The 13,577-nt window shown below is 32.6% G+C and overlaps 2 protein-coding genes across 2 annotated transcripts; one reads left to right on the top strand and one right to left on the bottom strand.

The window, feature by feature from the left end:
* The first annotated feature begins 1,959 nt into the window (after positions 1 to 1,959).
* LOC146166396 (phosphoserine phosphatase-like) lies at positions 1,960 to 6,078 on the top strand. The gene is made up of 6 exons (XM_083382122.1): positions 1,960 to 2,152; positions 3,029 to 3,163; positions 3,571 to 3,716; positions 4,074 to 4,170; positions 4,564 to 4,615; positions 5,003 to 6,078. Exons 1-6 carry the CDS (start codon positions 2,013 to 2,015, stop codon positions 5,105 to 5,107), a joined length of 675 nt encoding a protein of 224 aa, XP_083238248.1. The 5' UTR covers positions 1,960 to 2,012; the 3' UTR covers positions 5,108 to 6,078.
* Positions 5,827 to 13,412, bottom strand: LOC146166395 (uncharacterized). The gene is made up of 11 exons (XM_083382099.1): positions 13,297 to 13,412; positions 12,678 to 12,832; positions 12,150 to 12,248; positions 11,754 to 11,874; positions 11,085 to 11,239; positions 10,379 to 10,592; positions 9,894 to 10,019; positions 9,391 to 9,504; positions 8,352 to 8,436; positions 7,850 to 7,977; positions 5,827 to 7,519 (listed from the first exon to the last, which is right to left on the bottom strand). Exons 1-11 carry the CDS (start codon positions 13,326 to 13,328, stop codon positions 7,297 to 7,299), a joined length of 1,452 nt encoding a protein of 483 aa, XP_083238225.1. The 5' UTR covers positions 13,329 to 13,412; the 3' UTR covers positions 5,827 to 7,296.
* Between the last annotated feature and the right edge of the window lie 165 nt (positions 13,413 to 13,577).

Genomic DNA, 13,577 nt, shown 5'->3' with positions numbered 1-13,577 from the left:
AGCGAGGTTGTACCTCTGTCTTGAGGTAACTTTATCTGGCCCCGCCCAAACTGTAATGTTTGCCTAATTTAACTACTTAACTAAAAAAAAGTTTTTTTCTTTCAATCTTAATTTGTTAGTATGTATGAGTACATTGTACTACACCACTCCAAATTTAAACTTTAATAAAAATAAGCGACCCGTATATTGTTTTTAAGGTTACTTTTTATGACGTCACGTTAGATTTTATTTTGTGACGACACGCTATTTCGTAACTTTGTGACGTCAACGGTAAACAAAATGTCATGTTGGTTTTAAATGTTTTTTTAATTTACCCTGTCATACAATTAAATAATACGAATGTTATGCAATTAAAAAATACAAATGCCCTTCAGCTAAAAGTTTAGTAGCAGTAGCCGTAGTTTTTCATTTTTAAGGTTGAAGGAAGGGAATTCACCTTTTGTACAGATTTGTCTTTTCTAAATTACGTGTATGCGCATGTTTATATCTACGGTAGTTTTGAAAACTACCTCAGGCATACCAAGAGCTAGCCAACCTACAAAATCTCGCCCTATCTCATCCTACAATTTCAAAGGCAAAATAAACATATTTATTCAGCACCTAGAAAAAAAATATTTTACAACCACACTAATACAGGTCCATATTTTAGGAATATCAAAAAAAAAATTAAAAATTTAAAAAAATATTAATATTGAATATTAATATTCGCCGAATATTAAAATATAAAAACATTTGCCAACCGTTTAACCAACAAATTAGGGTAGACCTTTAACACACCTTTCCAACGATGCTACACACGATGCCACTGATATGAGGGATAAGGGTTTAAATCGACGATAACCGATATTTATATTCATAAATAACCATGCAATATAATCGCCATTTTTGCTCCCAGTAGCATCCCCTTAAAATGAAGTGAAATTTTCACTTGCCAACCAAAAAATGGCGATTATATCGCATGGTTATTTATGAATATAAATATCGGTTATCGTCGATTTAAACCCTTATCCCCCATATCAGTGGCATCGTGTGTAGCATCGTTGGAAAGGTGTGTTAAAGGTCTACCCTAATTTGTTGGTTAAACGGTTGGCAAATGTTTTTATATTTTAATATTCGGCGAATATTAATATTTTTTTAAATTTTTAATTTTTTTTTTGATATTCCTAAAATATAGACCTGTATTAGTGTGGTTGTAAAATATTTTTTTTCTAGGTGCTGAATAAATATGTTTATTTTGCCTTTGAAATTGTAGGATGAGATAGGGCGAGATTTTGTAGGTTGGCTAGCTCTTGGTCTCAGGCATTACTATTAACAGCACATGAAACAAGAAACTAATTTGATGTTTTATTCACATTTTAAATATATTTAAAGCATTATTTGAAAGGCAACAAAGGAGGCGGGCAGAATCCTACCACATTTTCGCCCAAGGTTTATATTGTTAACATTATTTGTGTTAAGGTGCAAGTCAGGAGGGCGCTCTTTCACTTATGTACGTGAAAAGTTATGCAAAAAACAAAACAAAATAATACCGCATACCACAACGCATATCGTTTGGGTGAGGGTGAGTCAGTAATATTATGTTTATTATTAATAATAACTTTACCCACCCTCAACCAAACGCTAACCCTAACCCAAACAATATGTGTTGTGGTAAGCGGCATTTGAAGAATTTTTTTTTTGTCAATTTTCACGTACATTAGTGAAAGAGTGCCTCAGGAGTTTAGTGTGATATGTACACTGGGATTGATATGCCGAATAATGACTCCTAAAATCTTAAATTTTCCACCAAAACGTTCTGCATTTTATGCTTAAGAATGAGTAATTTTTCACGCAGATAAGGTATGGGCGTTTCACTCCTAATATATTTTGCTGAAAGTAAATGTGTGTTCAGTGCATTCAATAGCACTTCACGCCAAAACCTGTGCCATGTTTCACGTTGCAATCAACTTTTCAGTTTAGTTTATTATTGTTAGTTGCACATTATCGTTTTGTGTGGTTGAACTAAATGCCCCATGATGAATAGGGAAGCAGTGATTGAAGTATTCAGGAACGCTGATGCAGTTTGCCTCGATGTGGACAGCACCGTTTGTCAAGATGAAGGAATTGATTCTCTCGCAACTTTCTGCAACTGTGGGGAAAAAGTCAAAGAGTGGTAAGATTTTATCAAAAACAATTTTTATGCTGTTTACAATAGGGATGTTTTATATTGATAGAATATCTGCGCTGGTCTAGAATCCAACCACGTTTTTTTATTAACAAACAAATTTTTAAAATTGTAATTTCAAGATGATATAAATATTGGAGAATAAATATAGTAACTATACTTGACCTACCCAACCCAAACTCGCACCTTAATCCAAATAATGTTAGCAATGCTATCAACCACAAGTCGAAAGATTATTTTAAGTCCACACGAGTTTGGCTTATTTCCCAGCACAGCGTATGAATAATTATTAAATCGGTGCACATTATTTGGGTTAGGCTGTTTCAATTTTAGCAAGTGGTTCAATACTGTACCCAATAAGAAAAAAAAAATAATATTGTGGGATTTAAGGCACCGTCAAAATATCTAGACAATTTTGTTTTTTTCTGCATTTTTTACAAAACAAATTTGATTAAATATTTTTTTAACCAAAGTTTGACATGTAGCTAAAGTTGGAGTTAAACTTTAATTTAACCCTTATGAAAAACATTTTTTTTTTAATATTTATAAATTTTAACAACAATAGTTAAAATAATATCCATCTTTTATACTGCATAGCCCAACAACATTTTTTTTCTGTCATTGTATTTTGTTTTTATTTTTGACAATATAACCTTCAAATTTATAATTTCTTTATAGTTTTGTGTTTTTTATTCAAAAATTTTACATTTTTTATTTGTTTGAACATTACTCTGAAATATAACCTAAAAAAAGTTATCGCTAATTATGACAACCTCTACTACATTTAACTTTCATGACATCTTTATAAATAATAATTACATTTAAAATTGCCTGTTTAAAAACTTTATTGCAATGCAACTTCAGGACCAACCAAGCAATGGGGGGCAGTGTAACATTTCAAGAATCGTTCAAAGCACGTTTGGAGATTTTAAACCCACATCGCGAAACTATCGAGAAGTTTTTATCGAGCCACCCCCCTCAGCTCACCCCTGGGGTAAAGTAAGAATAACATCGTAACCAACATTTTCTGGCTGTTTATTACAAACACTCTTGGTCAAAGTATTTAAATATTTCCTTTGAATTTATTTTATGTGTAGCTCAAGTTTTGTGTTTGTATTCAAAAAATATCAAGCAATATAGTTTTAAATCTTAAAACCTGTACATTTTCTTTAAAACTTCTTTAAATATTAATTTATTTAAAAAAAATATGTGACTACTTTATTTTTATTTTGCCAACCAAAAAAGGTTTTAATATTACTTCTTTAACTGCTTATGTTAAGTGTAAATATGGTGTACTTATAATTTCTAAAATCACATGAATTAGTTAATAATATCTTAAAAAAGAATTTAGTAAAAGGAATATTAGTTAGTATTTTTTCAAATAAATCTTTTGTCGTCATGTTTAGAGATTTGGTATTTAAGTTGAAATCCAGAGGTTGTTCAGTTTTTCTTGTTTCTGGTGGAATGCGGGAATTAATCGAACCCGTCGCAAAACTACTTGGAATTGATTCTAAAGACATTTTTGCAAACCGACTAAAGTATTTTTTCACGGGTAACGAATGTTAATAATTTTTATTGTTTAAGTATCCTGTGCAAATTAGTAAAAAGTTTCTTTATTTTTGTGAATTTTGTTTTTTGGATGCCACATAACATGCTTTCCTGACCCACAATTAAGTCCAAAACAATTAAATATTTGTTTTATTTTAACAAACATTTTACAGAAAAAATTACATTCATATTTAACTTATCAGCCAACTATTTTCATTTTATAATGCTATAGTAAAAAATAAAACATTTTGTGATTAAACTTTATGACATGTTGATTTAAGTAAGGTTATTTGGCAGATAAATATAACTTGTGAAATCATGATTCAATTTTATTTTTAGACCTAATTATTTTTTTTTTTAGGCGAGTACGCAGGTTTTGACGAAACATGTCCCACTTCCCGGTCTGGGGGAAAACCCGCTGTTGTTGAGCTGCTCAAGAAAAATCACGGTTTTAAGAAGTAAGCGCTTACACTAGAGGGCGCTATGCATTATAAATTACCACTCTGGTTATTATTTACTCACTGGTTCAACACTTTAATACACGAAGCAATTTAAAAAGTTTTAATTGTCAGATAAAAAAAAACTTTAGGGCATATATGTTTTTAAAATTATTATAAACAATAACTAATCGTAATAAGAATACCAAAGCTCAAGTAGGTATAATTTTGAACGTTTCGAATAACTCTGTATTCATTTTCAACATAGGGAGAAGGTACAGTGCCGTTCAAAATGCTGCCTACTTCTGTATGGGCTTTGATATTTTTATTACGTCTTACTAACACCTCCAATATGCTCCAAAATGACTAATCTGTTTTGTATCACCTTATAAACTTTAAAGCTTGTTTGTTTAGTTTGGTTATGATTGGTGACGGAGCAACTGACATGGAGGCGTCACCCCCTGCTGTGAGTATTAGTAATCATTATTTATATGTGTTTGTAACTTCCGCCGAACATAAACAGAGAGGTTGTCGAACGGTTTAAGTGACCCTTATATAATTTATTCATCTCCTTTGTCTGTATAACGAATAACTTTTAATTCTGTTTCATTCCAAACTCTTATTTCATAAAAAAAATTAAATTTGCAATAATTCTAAAATAAAATGTTGCTATCAATTTTTAGTGTTTAAAAATATTTGTATTTTTAGTGCTATCGATTTAATTAACTGTAAATTGGATAAATAAGTTATATAATTGTAATTTGCATCATTAAAATCATTATTTACCATGCCTTTCAATTATAAAGTTCTTGCCTATTAACACAGAAATAAATATCGAAACACTTTTTTTCAGGATGCTTTCATCGGGTTTGGAGGAAATGTGAAACGAGCGATTGTCGAGCAGAATTCAAAGCTGTTTGTTTCATCTTTTAAAGAACTTCTTGATTTACTTGCTTAACGTTTATCTTAGAGATCATAAGAAAGTGTTTCGCCAAATCTTTATTTAGGTTAATTTATGGGTGCTAGGAATGTTCAAATTTTGTCTTCTAAAATTCATTATATTTTTGGTAAGCTGATGGATTTTAACTATGAATGTTAGTAGCCGGATCCCGATATTATTTTTTAGTACATTAGAGTTCTTAAACTAAGGTTCGCTGGGTTAAAAATAGTTTAAAAACCCCTGGATTACTGTCTGCATATCTTAAAAAATTGTTGTGTCACTAAAGTTTGTATAGGGTATATATAAGAATACAAAAAAATTAAAGGTAAATATTTAGTTAAAATGTATTCCATGCTCTGGATTCGTTATTAAAGCATAAAAACCCATTTTTTAGAATACCTTCCGATTCTACTCTAAACATGCCCAACATTAACTATAAAATAAAGTTAGCTCAACCAGGTAACTTATTAATAGACAGAAATCGCTCGTTGGTGTAAACCAAGTGTAAAAAAATCCCCATACTTTTCAATCTCGTACTTTTTTTAAATTCCGCTCGATGTTTTTACAATTAGTGTGTAAAGGGATAGCTCTCGAATGATCAAACATGTTGCTTGTTATTTGTACCGAATGATTTTAATATTTTTAAATAACCACCCGCTGTTGTTTTAAGGCTTAAAAAATGTCCCTTTGTTTCTACAACTTGAGTTGTTTTCAAATCGTTTTGGCCTCAACTTTTTTAATTTAAATTTTAATGTTTGTTTCGACCTGATTGTTGGTTGATTTGTTTCGATTATGTTGAGTTCCAAGTAATTTTGTTGCAAATTTAGGAAATTTTGAGTAATGCAAAAAAGTTTGGTTGTTATGAATTTTATTTGAAATCTACAAAGTTCGTAAAGGCAATAAATAGCACAAACAACATTTTTGAAAATATTTGGAAAAATAAATAGTAAAACTCACAATTGCAAAAAAATTAAATTTACCTCAATGCGTCGAACTAAAAGTTCTTGTTTAACAAAAAACAAGGTTTGGCAAGATTGGTGACAATTTTCTTCCACAGTGGTAAAAAGAACATTTCTTTCAAGGACACAGTAAATTTCGTTTTGTTTTTATACGAAGGAACTCCAATAAGTTTGCGAAACACATAAAAAGCGTCACAGCTTCACACAAAACGTAAGGAACTTGTTTTTAAACATTCATTTCATACAAGTTAATTACCTGAAAGATTCCTGGAACTTCAAAGTGGAAAAACAAACAAAATTAATTTGGGGCCTATGAACAATTAAAATAAAAAAAAACAGCGCATTCCAAAAACTCATTACAATAGTTCAGACGTCAGAATTAAGCATGCCAATATGAAATCTTAATACCAGGGATGAGGGGTCGGGACTCGAGTAAGAACTTGTAAAACTATACCAGAATCCGACATACGCATGCGCAGTACCAAATTTTAAAACTGAAATGGCCGCCAAATAAAAATTGTAAAGGTGGAATAGCTTCTGGCGGAATATTTTCCAACCATGTATTTTAAGTGAATGAATTATAGAATATCCCTATAAGTCGATTGCTGAATATCCACGTTATTTTAGTGTCCACGTTATATTTTATGTAAACTGGTGAAATACAGGCTGTAGAGTCCGGGCCGGACACGGGATTCGACAAAATTGCGCATTTGGCCGGAGTCGGGTTATTATTAACCGACTCCGCAGCCGTGGTCAATACCACAGAACACAACGTTATAGGTTCCTCATACAACGACCCAATCGTTTCTTTAGAAATCCTAACTTTCAACAATCGGAATATTAAAACTTGAAACATTTATAATATCACTTATAATATGACATTATTTGTGACGTCACAACCAGAGAGCCGATATCTAGTGTCAGTATCGGTAATTGTACGATACGGGAGTGGTATCGGTGCCGATCCGATACCATGTTTATCAGCGTTTTCTACTTAAAACCTAAAATCTTAAAAATAGATTTCAAAATACAAGGTAAATCAACTTCCCAAAGTATCGGTTGAACATCTTGGAAATCATCAGCTTTTTACAATTTGTCCAGATTTGCTTATTTGACCGTTATAATGACGCCATTCGCTATGTCTGTTTTCAAAGTACCTGGCCACAACACTTGGTAATCACGTCATGACGTCACACTTCTAACAAACTCCCTCGTATACAAACGCTAGATGGCGCTATACAGCTCATTTCACGATCGCATTTCCGTTTCCGCAAATCGTCGCAGCTCTTCCACGAAGAACTTTTCCGTTTCCGTAATTGAGCCCCACCTCGCCGGCCAGATGTTCAACTGAGACAATCCGCTCTTTATGACGTAACTAAGAAAATCGCCTAGTTGACCTTTGACCCACTTATAGTCGACTTTAGGGCGGTGCTTGGAGCTGTCAATCATCGAGCCGAGCCCAATTTGAAGTCTTTGACAAATGTAAAAAATATTCGTTCTTAAATTTAAGAAAATAAATTTATTACAAGCGCAAGTTTCGTTATCATAACTATAATCGAACGATATTTTACGTTTTAAACGAAAAATGTTAAAAAAAGAAAAATCCACAAAAGAGTTTAAAAAAAAGTTTTTGATTTTTTGTATTTTTACGCAACGAGAATAATAAAAGCAACTATCAAGAAGCGACAGGTTGAGAAGGCCACAGATATGCTCGGGGTGTTTTATCGACATAATTACAAATGTTTACTGATAACAAAATAGTAAAGCTGTCTTACTCCTAGCGGATTAATAAGCGTCTTACCGCTGGGTGGCGATATGGCGCTTCATGTTGTCCACGTTTATTTTATTTCTTGTGATGTTACTTCCGTAATACGTATTTCCCATTGATGCGAACATTTCAACATCGAGGTCGGCGTACACGTCATAATACTACAAACAATATCGATTGTTTAAACAATAAATTCAATTTTAATTTACAATTTTTATGTATCAAAATTTTAATTAACCGAAATGCTTAGACCCTAAGACTTTAACTTATTATTTCTGTTCGTTACATAAAATATAAAAGTCATTTTGCCAATTCACCATTAAATTTTGAGTGTCTTCTTTATTAAGCTTAAGGTAGCCCATTAGACTAGCGTGATTATAAATGTTACTTTGTTTCTTATAACCTTTAAATTAAGCCTGTAAAACATATTTATAGTAAATTACGACGGCAACAGTTAACATAAAGTATATAGGCCTATTACAAATTATGAAACAAATATTTAAATAAACTTATGATTGACTTAAACGATATTTACCTTTAGAATTCCCCAGTCCGACAACATAAACCCGACTTTTAAGTTCTTAGATTTCATCTTTTTATTTAATTCTTCAAGAAAATTTCTAGAAATAGAAAAATGGTAAAAATATTTCCACAACCAATTAAATGTAAACTAAAATGATAATTTTTTCACATGTTTACCTAGGGTTGCCAATTTTGTCAATGGAAAATAAAGGACAAAAAATAATATGCATATGTTTTATATATATATATATATATATATATCCTTTTTAACAAAATATTTAAACATAACCATTATGGTTGCGTTACATAACTTAAAAGTAACAAAAACACGTATTTTCCTTTTTAACAATTTCAAAAATGGTAATTATGAGTTTATGACATGCATGAAATAACACAAATAAGAAATACATTATAGAATGTTCATTTATTCGTAGTATATTTGGAACTATTATTTTTTTAAATTATATTTTTTCTGAGATTTTGCTGTCTTACGTAGCACAGAATCTTGTTTGATCTTCTCTGAAAATTCTTGACATGTGTTCGCGAAATTGAAATATATAAAAAGCTCATTTTTAATTAGACAATTTTTTTCTAGTCTTTTATGCTGGCATTATCTTTTAGCTGTTTACTCTCAGTAACATAATAAAGGATGGAAGAAGTCTTATTGTCTTAAGCGCAACTCAAATTTGACTATACTGTTTGGCAGCGATAAAGAAACGCTCTAAACAGAACCTAGAAATTAGATTCCAATGGCACTGCCGCACAACGCGACAAACCACACACCACAGCTGCTACCTGTCAACTGGATCGGATCTTTACGCTTTAGTAACGATTTCATCTGCTTCGGTAGCTAGTAAGGCATTTTCACATACATGATACATGCTCTTGATTTTTAATAGATATTCTAAATAATAACGTTTTTGAATGAAATCTAGTACAAAAGATCAAAATAAAGGACATTTGGCGTCCTTTATGAATGTCAAACAGGACAAGGACAAAAAAGGAAAAGACTGTCCTTTGTAATAAAGGACGGTTGGCAACCCTATGTTTACCTGTAAATAATTGTGTGATTTTGTGTGTAATCTTCTGTTGGTTCGTAATCTATTATGACGCCATCAATTCCAGACAATAGAGCTTTGTTCACAATATCGTCTATCGTGTTTGTCCTGAAACAATTGTAACTGTGTAAGTATTATGACGACACCCACTATTAATCCCTTTAAGATTGTTTCTAAAATTGTCCGATAATATCGGATCGGAGCCGATACCCGTCCGATACTATGGCGGTATTGATTACGTCACGATATATATTTATATATGTTTTCAGTAATGGTTTGTAATTTAGAGCGTATTTTACCTTAAAAGATAAATATCTACTGTTTTTCCCCAAATTAAACTTTTGACTAATTTTCTGAATAACGTAAACTTTGCAAATCTATTTTATCAATCTTAGTAACTTGTAACTATATCGACAAAAGTAGCATAAAACCCCAAAATATGATGTTAAATATATGAACGACGTCGGAAATATCACACCGCACATCCCATTGTTCACCTGTTTGTTGTTGCGGCTCCGTTAGTGATCATGGAATCATATGAAGCGTGAACGTGAGGCATGACCGTGATACCAGGGAACGTTTCCTTGTAAGCATCAGCAAGCAACTTCATGAAATCCAGCGATCTGAATGAATTGTGACGTCATTTAGCTAATCGGACGTCATATATAGATGATGTAACAGAGTTTTAAACGAGCGTTAGAATCTGCTGGTGTTTGTATTTTTGTTGTGAATGTTTGTTTTTTATTTCCTGAGGGTTAAGTACTCTCTGTTTTTACATTTTTGGATAAAATAATCTGTTTAGTGAGTCTTAGTGTCAAAATCGCTAAATTTCTGGTAAAATCAACCGATACTTAAAATGTCAGTTTGGCAGTTGTTGCATCAAATTCACACGTTACCCTAACTTTTTAGTCAAAATCCGGTGCATTTCAATACTTCTTTCGTTTTTTCGGGGTAAAATTTATACATTTATTGAAACACCAACCTCGTGTGTTTGACGAAAGTCCGGTTCATTGCATGAGTAATGTTGAAGAAACCACAGCAGGGGTAAACAGAACGGACAGAACCCAGCATGCCGTGCGGGGGATTTCCCTCGCTGGAGAGCAACTGCTCAAGGTCATATACGTCAGAGGGGTCAACCCTCACCCACCAGTTCACCCATCGGGGGGTTCTACGGGGGGGTGCAGCCCCTAGATCCGCTGCGTAAATATAATACTTTAAAAATACAAAACGAAATAACTTAATGCTAGAAAAGATAAACTGCGGTTATTTTTAGGTGTATGCCGCTATTGTTGAGTGGAACATTTTTTTTATACTTTTAGGGTAATTATACCTAGTTTTGGAGGCAGAAAAATACATTTCAACAGCATTTTTTCTCAATTTAATAGTTTGTTCGTTCTGATATTAGTTAGTAATAAGTAGTTCTTGTGTTCCAAGAATAAGTTTTACAAGTTAGAATACAGCTTCTAAAACCATTCAACAGACAAAAGGAACAACAACTCTTAATTTCGTCGATCCTGATGTTATTCCAGGTTGCATTATTTATTTTGTATATATACTAAGTATTCGAACTCAAGTGTGATAAAGTTTTTCATGAAATTATTATAAAAATAAATTAAACAATGTTGGCTTTATGTTAATTATTCAAATATTATCGAGTATCGTTCACGATCCGATATTATCGTACTCACCTGGTTTGTTGACGCAATAAGCGCCACTTATGACGCGGTTGGGTTCGTGGGGATTCCCCGAGTAAGTGACCCCCACATTTCCGCCCCCACATCGGGGATTCTTTACTTGCATTATGAGCGAAGAATGGAGGTCGCGCAGCCAACCGTATTGGCACCTGTGTGACGTCATAATAACTTGTTTCAAACGTAAACAACTACTAGTAGGGTTGCGATGGAAAGACATTCTATTTTATATTTCTATCCTTATGACGAAGTCAATAATTTTTTGTAACACTTTTAATTAATGTCACACTTTCAACTTTCCTTCCTTTTTAAAAAAGTATTTACCATGAAAAGACGTTGACGTTGTCTTTAATGATGTAAATTTATAAGAGTTATCTCAAAGTTTTAAACTATAACACACTAAATTCGTGCGTTGCTATGGAAACGGACCCGTTTTTGTTGTTTTCCACCCTATTGATGACGTAATATTGTGCGAATAATGAGTTTTACGTAATTTTTTTTTTTTTGTATCAGACACTTTACTTCGAAAATTGTTCAAACCTATTTTATTTTTCAAACATCCATGTTTTGAAAAATTTGTTTCCCTCGGAAAATACGTCATTGTAAATTATATTAATATGATTTGTTTGAAACTTTTAACCAACAACATCAAAGTTTGCTTCTTACTTTTCAAATCCATCTTTGTAAGCTTGTTCCATATCTTGTTTCAGCGCAAGAATCGCCTTTATTGCGTCACAAGCCTTCACCGCTTCGTAGTAGGTGAAGTCCCCGGATATTAACTCGAAACCTTTTGAAAATAAACCGATGAAATAAAATAATACTGTTTAAATTAATTAGCCTGATGACACTAAGGTTTTATGTAGTTGTTCGGAATATATATATTTTCGTAAAATGGCATTACTATAGTCAATAAAAACCTTAAATCAAAGGAAATAGACATAAATTGTTACCAACGAAACATAAATATAGAACAGATAGTGGTAAGTAAGGTTTGCAAAATATTTAAGTAAAATAATGAAGTAAGATTAATACCCAGGTGTGTTCAGCAGACCGTAACCCCACCTGTAAATCGCTGAGTCACGCGTTTTGTAAGTGCTGAGTTAGGTGACGTCACGTCTGGTTGATACGCTTCAGTGGAGGCGACTTGGTGGCTTGTTTGAACTAAAAGTTGCAGTAATAAAATAGTTACAACAACAGAGTAACTAAATTAATGGAGCTGGTTTGGCCGAGGTCGTGAGTTCGCGTTTCACGACAGAATTTTATTTTTTCTAATCATATTTGTAATTTGTAAACCGATTTCGGTTTGTTTTCCCAAAGTATTATTATATTAAAAATAATTTTAAAGCCCCACGATTGAATTCAATTAAAATAAGTTGATAGAATAGCTTCGTAGATCTAAGTTTGTATCGAAAAGAACGGAGCTTAGAAGTTGTTTCTCACAGCACGTCGTTCGGTTTTATGTTATCACTGTTTTTAATTATCTTGACTTGTTGGAATCGTATAACATCGATTTTCTTAATGTAGCTTAAATATGTTAAGGGCTTTAATTAATGTCGAGTATCGTTCACGATCCGATATTATCGTACTCACCTGGTTTGTTGACGCAATAAGCGCCACTTATGACGCGGTTGGGTTCGTGGGGATTCCCCGAGTAAGTGACCCCCACCTTTCCGCCCCCACATCGGGGATTCCCCACTTGCATTATGAGCGAAGAATGGAGGTCGCGCAGCCAACCGTACTGACACCTGTGACGTCATAATACCTTGTTTCAAATGTAAACAACTAACGTTAATATTAGAGTTGTTTACGAGGCAATATGACGTAGTTCTAGTTTAAATTAACTTCTCACTTTCAACTTTCCTTCCTTTTAAAAAAAGTATTTACCAGGAAAAGACGTTGACGTTGTCTTTAATGATGTAAATTTATAAGAGTTATCTCAAAGTTTTAAACTATAACACACTAAATTCGTGCGTTCTATGGAAACGGACCCGTTTTTGTTGATTTCCGTCCTATTGATGACGTAGTATTGTGTGAATAATGAGTTTTACGTAATTTTTTTTATCAAACACCTCACTTCGAAAATCATTTAGACACACGAGAAAGAATTTTTGTTTAAAAGTTGTTTCCCTCGGAAAATATGTCATTGTAAATAATATTAAAATGATTTGTTTAAAACTTTTAACCAACAACATCAAAGTTTGCTTCTTACTTTTCGAATCCATCTTTGTAAGCTTGTTCCATATCTTGTTTCAGCGCAAGAATCGCCTTTATTGCGTCACAAGCCTTTACCGCTTCGTAGTAAGTGAAGTCCCCAGATATTAACTCGAAGCCTTAAAATAGAAACCGGCGAAATAAAATGTGTGCAACACTTTACTAAAAATGAATTCACCTGTTGAATTTATGGTTTATGTAGTGATCTGGAATATATATATATTGTCGTAAAATCGCATTACTAGTCGTTAAATCTCCTAAATTAAACGAAGATATACA

This window comes from Ascidiella aspersa, chromosome 1 (assembly GCF_963924565.1).
Source record: "Ascidiella aspersa chromosome 1, kaAscAspe10.2, whole genome shotgun sequence".
Taxonomy (NCBI): Eukaryota; Metazoa; Chordata; class Ascidiacea; order Phlebobranchia; family Ascidiidae; genus Ascidiella; species Ascidiella aspersa.
Note: the sequence above shows the minus strand (reverse complement) of the source record. Positions and strands in the feature narration are given on the sequence as shown.